The following is a 9,039-nucleotide window of genomic DNA, read 5'->3' on the forward strand; positions in this document are numbered from 1 at the left end:
TTCCGCCTGAAGCTAGCTTTATTATTGGCCCCCTCCGGCGAAGGGAGGCCAGGGACGAGCTCTCTCTCGAGGGGCTCGAGGGAGCTTGCCTTTATAGGGATACAGGGGATCAGCAAGGGGACCAATGGATTACAGAGGGTCTGGGACAGACCAATGGGTTACAGAATGATCTGCATAGGGTCTCCCAAAGGATTGTGGGTCTACTTTTCCTCATCATGACTCAAAAGTAGTCGCCTTTCCAGGGAGTCCTGCTGGGCAATTGCGAAATCTTTTATCTCAGCAGACATCCCTCCAGGGCAGTGGCTGGGCATATCCCACGATATGGGATACACATCACAAAGTCACCCCAAGACATTGAGCCAGCGTGTGCCCAGGTGGCCAAAAAGGCCAATGGCATCCTGGCCTGTATCAGTAATAGTGTGGCCAGCAGGAACAGGACAGTGATCATTCCCCCGTACTGGGCACTGCTGAGGCCGCACCTTGAATCCTGTGTTGAATTTTTGGCTCCTCACTACAAGAAAGGTTTTGAGGTGCTGGAGTGTGTCCAGAGAAGGGCAGTGAAACTGATGAAGGGTCTGGAGTGCATGTCCTATGAGGAGCAGCTGAAGGAGCTGGAGGTGTTTAACCTGGAGAAAAGGAGGCTCAGGGAGGACCTTATTGCTCTCCACAGCTAACTGAAAGGAGGTTGTAGCAACATGTGGATCATTTTCTTCTCCCAGGTAACATGTGACAAGAGGAACGCTTTAAGTTGTGCCAGGTAAAGTTTAGATTGGATATTAGGGAAAATTACTTCATGGACAGTGTTGTCAAGCTGCCCAGGGAAGTGGTGGAGTCACCATCCCTGGAGGTATTTTAAAAGCTGTGTAGATGTGGTGCTTAGGGACATGGTTTAGTGTTGGATTTGGCAGTGCTGGGTTAGTGGTAGGACTCAATCTTAGTGGCCTTTTCCAACCTAAACATTTCAATGATTCTAAATAATGCTTGCCCACAGCTGTTTATTTAAAGTAGAGAATATCAAGTGTTAGCTTTATTATTACAGTGGTAATATTCAGTATGAAACTTGTGTGATGTCTGAAAGAGACTTGCACGCTCTATAAAATCATAGCTGTCCAGTGTGTCAGGTCACCCAGATTTTTCATAAAGGGTAGAAGCATGAAGAACAGAGTTCAATGCTTTAATTTTGATATTTCTTTTTCCCAACACTGACCAGACTTGAAATCCCAGCCTCAACCATCCCCAGTTCTAAGCCATCTGACCCAGCGACAGCAACAACAAATGCACACAGTCCCTGTTCCTCCTCCTGGGCTGGAGTCCTTCTCCTCCCAGGTAAAACTCCATGAGCCATCACCAGTAGACACCTCTACTGCTGTTAGCAAAATGTTACAGCTCCCCACTATATCCATGGATAACCAGGAAGTGACTGCCCACCAAACCCAGCAGAAGCAGATAAAACCACCAAAACGGAGGATAACTCCAGCATCCAAGGTGGGTAATTGAATTTGTCCTTAGTAAACATATAAGCATACAAAAGCTTGTATCAGCAATAGTATGGCCAGTAGGACCAGGGGAGTGATTGTCCCTCTGTACTTGGTACTGGTGAGGCCACGCCTTGAATCCTGTGTCCAGTTCTGGGTCCCTCACAGCAAGAAGGATATTGAGGTTCTGGAGCAAGTCCAGAGAAGGGTAATGAACCTGGTGAAGGGGCTGGAGCACAAGTCCTATGAGGAGCAGCTGGGGGGGCTGGGAGGGCTTAGCCTGGAGAAAAGGAGGCTCGGGGGGACCTTCTCCCTCTCTCCAACTGACAGGAGGATGGAGCCAGGCAGGGGTTGGTCTCTTCTCCCAGGTAACAATTGACAAGACGAGAGGAAATGGCCTCAAGTTGCACCCAAGGAGGTTTAGATAGGATATTAGGAAAAATTTCTTTATGTAAAGGGTTGTCAAGCATTGGAACAGGCTGCCCAGGAAGGTGGTGGAGTCACCATCCTTGGAGGTATTTAAAAGACATGTAGATGTGGTGCTTAGAGACATGGTTTAGTTGTGGACCTAGATTATTGGTAGGACTTGATCTTAAGGGTCTTTTCCAACCTTAATGATTCTATATATAAGTTTCTAGGGAGAAGGAGAGCAAAGACCATGGTCTGTTTCTTGTTTGTAAAGCAGGAAATTCAAAGCTGAATAGTTTTTAGGTTCAAAATACAATGATGTCTTTTCCAAGCACATATCTAATTGTTCTGTGTGGAAAATGACTGTTGCTACATGATTTTCAGATTGACTTCGTAGCCACAAGATGAATATTGGCTGAGGGGGATGATCATGGATGACGCTTTGATATTGTAGAATAGTATGGCTTACTCTTTCAGCTCCAGATCAGGGCACAGAATCAATGAATTAATTTCAGGTTACAAGAATGTAGTTAATTTATGTAAAGTGGGGGGTTGTCACATCTAGTTAGCAGCAAAGGCTGAGGCAGTAACTGAAGAAGCCTGTAGTTAAGGGACAAGAGTGTCAGTTACTTATATCTTTAATACAGATAGTGCATGCAAAGGAATTATGTTGGGTTTTTTCCTCCTTTAAGATTCCTGCCTCTGCAGTGGAGATGCCTGGATCAGCAGATGTGACAGGATTAAATGTTCAGTTTGGAGCTTTGGAGTTTGGATCAGAGCCTACGCTCACAGAATTTGGATCAACTTCAAGCAGTGAGAATACCACCCAGGCAACCAACAATAGCTTGTATTCAAAATCTGTCAAGTATGTGTGAGTTCCCCTCCTGCATTCTTGCATGTCTTCTTTAAGGGGTCAAGTTTGTGCCAAAAACATCAAGGCACAATTGCCATGTAATGGGAGGGGGAAATATGATGACATGTAAGGTGAACGTGTGCCCAGGTTGTCAAGAATCTCAATGGCATCCTGGCCTGTATCAGCAATAGTGTGGCCAGCAGGACCAGGGAAATGATTCTTCCCCTGTAATTGGTATTGGTGAGGTCACACCTCGAGTCCTGTGTCCAGTTCTGGGCCCCTCAATTCAGGAAGAACATTGAGGTGCTGGAGTGAGTACAGAGAAGGGCAACAGAGCTGGTGAAGGGTCTGGAGTGCATGTCCTATGAGAAGCAGCTGAGGGAGCTGGGGGTGTTTAGCCTGGAGAAGAGGGGGCCCAGGGGGGACCTTCTCACTCTCTACAACTCCCTGACAGGAGGATGGAGCCAGGTGGGGGTTGGACTCTGCTCCCAGCAAACAAGGGACAGGACAAGAAGACACAGTCTTAAGCTGTGACAGGGGAGGTTCAGGTTGGACATTAGGAGGAATTTCTTCCCAGAAAGGGAATTCCAAGACATGGGAATGGGCTGCCCAGGATGGTGGTGGAATCACCGTCCCTGCAGATGTTTAAGGAAAGACTGGATGCGGCACTTAGTACCAAGGTCTGGTTGACAAGGTGGTATTTGGTTATAGGTTGGACTCAATGATCTCAGAGGTCTTTTTCAACCTAATTGATTCTGGGATTCTGTGAAGTGTTTTCTGTGGATGACATCTTAAAGAAGAAATTTATTTTCTAATGAGAATCAAAATCTCTCTGGATGGGTCAGTGTGAAGCTGGAGATAACATGAATGTATATAACCTTATAATTAAGCTACCCTTTATAAAATTGCTATTTTGTGTTTAATTTTCCTGATTTTCAAATTTGTTTGAGGATTTGTTCCTCACAACACAATTTTTTTTCTGCTTTTTGGTCCAGGAGAGATGACCTTTGTACCATATATGTGTACTAGTAGATTGGCACCAGATTACAAATCTGATGCTTCTATGGGGTGAGAAAAGAAGCCAGTCTTTCAGTATGCAGAACCTCTTACTGAAATGCGAAAATGGCCAATGATAAATGATGATAAATGCCAACATACTAGTAACCCATTTTTTCTTCCTTATTCATTAAAAAATTGGCTTCAGTACGAAGTTTCCCAAAGTTAAATCAGAAATATTATTAAAAATGAACTTTCACATTAATTTCTAGTTCTGTAAACTGAAAAAAAAAAAAAAGCTGTTTAGAAAGTAAAACAATCCTGCATGTTTTAAAGTATTTTTCCTCTTTTCATAGTTTTGTTAGACTGGTACTTTAATGACAGAATTCTGTTGTCAAAAGAGACTGGGTGTTTCTTATCATATTCCAGACTTTATAGATCTACTTGTTTAAAAAAGAGAGTTTATGTTCATTAATATATCCTTTGAGAAGGTGAAAATAACATGACCAAAAAGTGCTTGTGTGTAAACTCTTGTTTTGGTCGGGCCGGCAGGACGAAGATAAATGGTGCTTAGTGCAGCTGATGGTTTTGAAGCAGTGATTACTGGGGACCAAAGTAAAATTAGATCTTTTTCTCATTATTAGATTTTCTAGTATAAATAATGTAGCTTTGACTGCATGTTTCAGGTAGTTCTAGATAACTATATAGGAGCTGATATTTTCACAAAGGTATTTGAGATGTAGTTTGCCATGTTGATAAATAATTTTTACTTTTTCCAGTGATCCTTTGAATACCTCTCTGCCAATATCCAATACAGTACAGGAGTCCACCTACACAACCTCTGCCATCAGCTCTTCCAGTCTGACCTGCTCATCCCAGAGCACTAGCCCAGTAACAACTTCCTCCTATGAGCAGACTTCTGTGCATAGTAGGATAGTATACAAAAGCTCCATGGCTCCGTCTGAACCAACCCCTGTTGCAGTTACAGTGAGTGAAATTCAGAAATAAGACTTTGAAAAAGGGGAAATATTCTTATCGGTGTTAGACTTGTATTACCCAGATATGTTAATATTTTAACCAAACCAAGTGGTATTTTTGATTCCCAAGTCCACTCTGTTGTTTTTTCTTTTCCTATTTTGTAGCCATTTCTTGTATTTGGGATATAAGAGCCTCTGCTTTTATGGGTTTTGACATCTTAAATTGCTGTTTGATGTTTATTCTTAGTAACACTTAACATTCTAGTTGAGTTTCCTTCCCTGAAGCTTAGTTTTTAAAAAAGGAACTATCTCTGTATGTAAATATCAGTCATGGCATTTTGCCATAACTTGACCATTTCTATCCAAAGGTATATTATTTATTAAATTAATATGGCACCTAGAAAATGGACCCCAAACTGTTTGTGGCCCTTCCAGCATTACTCTTTTGTTGGATTTAAATAGCAGGTGGAATTAATTTAATCTTTTATTTTAAAAAGCATAAGGAGAGATCTAATCTAGGACAGAGAGTCTCAGAAGATATTCAAAAGCACCTACTCTATTTGTATATGGAATGTAGGGGTTTTTTTAAGAGAATTTATTTTATCAAATATTTGAGGAACTTGTGAGAGTTTGTAAATTTATTTACTTCTGGCCTTTGTTATGTAATGGCTCAGTCACACTTGTCTTCTGCACTAGCTCGTATGTACTGGTGAGGATCAAGCATAGACTATCCACTTCTGTACTCCAGCGTTATCCAAAAAACAACTGGTGCTTCTCAAGTCTTATCTTTCAATGGAAAAAAATTGGCGTCTCTGTGTAACTTGGATAGTTAAAATTGTGAGTTACATTAGATCAAAAGCACAACCATTTCCTATATGTTAATGCAATTCTTTCTTTCATATCAGTGTGAACCTGAAGTTTATGTTATATACACTAGATGGGATGGTCTCCTGGTGATGGATGTATTATGGGCAGTGTATAGGATTCTGTATATTCAGGACACCTCACACTTGAGACAACTTTATTATGTGGTTTTGTTAAAGGCGATAAAAAAAGTTAATTTTCTGTCTTTTTGGTCTTTCAATTTAGTATGAATACAGAATTTTGCATGAAGCATGTTCTGTGTGTGGTTTGGTCTGAAAATTTAATGTTCCTATATGATAATTTATTAATCCATTTCTCTTTTGTTTACAGAACGGGCACAGCAGTGTTAGAACACAAGCAACTCTTGACAGTAAGTTTACAAAGCTTGGTTGTGCACAGGTCTTTCTGATCTTTCCTACTTGCTGTGTGCACAACTGTAGCAGCGATGTCTGGTTTAAGGTTTTTATATTGTTCTCACTGACTATTTTATTACTGACTCTTTTGAGTTTATTTTGTATTTCCATAGGATATACTACTTGCTGCTTGACTAAAACTGAAGTGTGAAAGCAGCTCTATTAAATCTACAAACCTAAGCAGTCTTAGAATTAAAAAAGCTGATTTGCTGCTGTTTTTTTCTTTTGAATTTATCTGCCAAAATTAGTATAAAATAAAAAATTATAAAATTAAAAATTAGTATAAAATTTATTAGTAATCCTTCCAGTTCTTAGTTGGGAAGCTGTGAATAGCATTTAGCTGTAATGACACAAAGTCACATTCTCTGAATGCACCTCTCATTGAGTGTAGTGCTACTTGTGCCCTATTAGAAGCCCGTGGGGAATAAGGGTGACTAACATGCTCCCTCTGCCAGGTACCTTGCTCCCTTGCAGTGGAATAAGAATAACATAATACTGGCTCTGATACAGGCGATACTGTTATCTTCATCTTGGCCAGGTTCTAATGTGGTATTTTACTTGTAGCACCCCTACATCTCTGTTCCTGGAGTTAAAACAATTATATTAAATTCTAGTATTCAATCGTCTGACCTTTATGTACTGCTCTGTGGAAATTTTCAAGGGCAGCAGTGTGAATTAACATCTTTTGGAATTCCAACACTTTAAGTCTGTCTTCCTCTTAAGCATCTCTTCAGGTAGGTCACTAATAGGGCAGACTTTGTTTTTTTTATACTTCTGAGTAGAAAGAAGTTGGGCATTCAAACCTATAAACAATGTTTTGTTAGTGCTAAGTTCAATGTAAATGAGCAGGAGGAGTATATATGCCCAAAGAGTTATCACTTGAAAGATTGTTATATATAAAAACAACTTTTCAAGTGGAAAAGTTTCTTACTCTTATGTATAGAATTAATGAACAATTTATGAAATTCACTACAGGACTTGGTTTTTTGCTATGGAAAACAGATCTGATAATTCCTGGTATTTTTGTAATTATTCTGTAACAGCTTTATTAGTGTCTTTTTCTGAGCCAGTTCCCCTTTGAGAACACTTTTGGTCTTTTCTGTATCTCAAGCACATAAACTGGAATCAGTCTTCTTCCATGTATCTATTTCATGAATCCAAACTATTGTGTAATTCTCTCTTTTTAACATTTGAAAGTACTGACATTTTCCCTTCTGCATGTGCTGATAATATTCTTAGTTCATAGAATGGTTTGGGTTGGAAGGGATTTCAGTTCTAGTTCCAACCCCCTGCCATGGGCAGGGACACTTTCCACTAGACCAGGTTGCTCCAAGCCCCATCCAACCTGGCCTTGAACACTTCCAGAGATAGGGCAGCCATAGCTGAATTTCTTCCTAATATCTAATCTAAACTTACCCTCCTTCCGTTTAAAGCCATTTCTTTTTGTCCTGTCACTACATGCCCTTGTGAAAAGTCCCTCTCCAGCTCTCTTGGAGCCCCTTTAGGTACTGGAAGGCTGCTACAAGGTCTCCCTGGAGCCTTCTCTTCTTCAGGGTGAAAAATCCCAACTCTCTCAGCCTGTCTTCACAGGAGAGGTGCTCCAGCCCTCTGATCATCATCTTGTCCCTACTCTGGACTCACTCCATCAGGTCCACCTCCTTACAATGTTGGGGCCTCCAGAGCTGGACACAGTACTCCAGGTGGGGGTCTCACAAGAGCAGAGTAGAGATGCAGAATCCCCTCCCTTGACCAACTGGTCACACTGCTTTTGATGCAGCCCAGGATACACTTGGCTTTCTGGGCTGCAAGTGCACATTGCTAGTTTATATTAATGTTTTCATTCACCAAGACCTCCAAGTCCTTCTCCCCAGGGCTGCTCTCAATCCATTCTCCACCCACCTTGTATTTGTGCTTGGGATTTCCCCAACCCAGGTGCAGGACCTTGCACTTGAGCTTGTTGAACTTCATGAGGTTTGCACAGGCCCACCTGGCAAGGTCCCTCTGGATGACATCCCTTCCTTCCAGTGTGTCAACTGCACCACACAGCTTGGTCTCACCAGGAAACTTACTGAGGGTGTACTCAATCCCCCTGTCCATGTCACCGACAAAGATGTTAAACAGTACCAGTCCCAATACCCAGCCCCTGAGGAACACCACTCATCACAGGTCTCCACTTGGACATTGAGCCCTTGACTGCAACTCTTTGAGTGCAACCATCTAACCAATTCCTTATGCACTGTGGTGCACCCATCAAATCCATGTCTCTCCAGTTTAGAGGCAAGGATGTCGTGTGGGACAGTGTCAAATGCTTTGCACAAGTCCAGGTAGATGATGTCAGTTGCTCTTCTCTCATCCACCACATTCCCCTTTTTCAGTCAGTGGGAACTTCACTGGACTGACATGGCTTCTCAAATGTGATGGATAGTGGCTTAGCCACTTCCTCTGCCAGTTCCCTCCAGACCCACAGATGTATCTCTTTACATCCCATGGACTTCAGGTTCCTTAAATGGTCTTGAACCTGATCTTCTATAGAATTTCATTCTCTGTTGTCAGTTACCCTCATGCTTCTTGCTAAGGCCAAGACTTCTTGATTTCTGTTTGTATAGCAATTCAGCGACCTGTCTTGGGTCATTTAGCAAGGAAAACAAACCAGTAACTTAAACAAACTGTTATGTGTACCTTCCAAGTGTATATGTGAATTTTGTTTTGTGACCATTCTAAGATTGTCTTTACATGCCTTGCAAGTTAGTGATGATCCACTGGCTAGTGGTCTCTGATGTGGTATGGAAGCATGGCCCAGCAGAAGGCAGGGTTCAATTCTCTCTTACTTTTTTGGTGAATGAATGCCTCTAATTCTGTGTATTATCTTCAGAGGAGATAAGTGGTGTACTAGTTTGAAAACAAACCAGTGGGAGGCACCAAGTCAGAATAACAATTTAATAGGGAAATTAAAAAAAATAAAGGCAGAAAACACTGGTTTAAACTGACAGTCAGGATACAACCTGACACCCTGTTAGTCAGGGTGGTGGTAGCAGTCCAATAAAATGGTGGCT

General features: G+C 41.6%; 1 protein-coding gene across 1 annotated transcript in view; it reads left to right on the forward strand.

The window, feature by feature from the left end:
- Positions 1-1,210: 1,210 nt before the first annotated feature.
- LOC103617802 (ubiquitin-associated protein 2) overlaps positions 1,211-9,039 on the forward strand; it is a gene marked incomplete at its 5' end in the record, with an annotated part of 103,260 nt that continues 95,431 nt past the window's right edge. Inside the window, 4 exons of the mRNA XM_017737465.1 lie at positions 1,211-1,485; positions 2,576-2,754; positions 4,512-4,719; positions 5,904-5,943. Coding sequence (XP_017592954.1) covers positions 1,211-1,485; positions 2,576-2,754; positions 4,512-4,719; positions 5,904-5,943 — 702 coding nt within the window. The remainder of the gene's footprint in view (positions 1,486-2,575; positions 2,755-4,511; positions 4,720-5,903; positions 5,944-9,039) is intronic.

This window comes from Corvus brachyrhynchos, unplaced genomic scaffold (genome assembly GCF_000691975.1).
Source record: "Corvus brachyrhynchos isolate BGI_N302 unplaced genomic scaffold, ASM69197v1 scaffold186, whole genome shotgun sequence".
Classification (NCBI taxonomy): Eukaryota; Metazoa; Chordata; class Aves; order Passeriformes; family Corvidae; genus Corvus; species Corvus brachyrhynchos.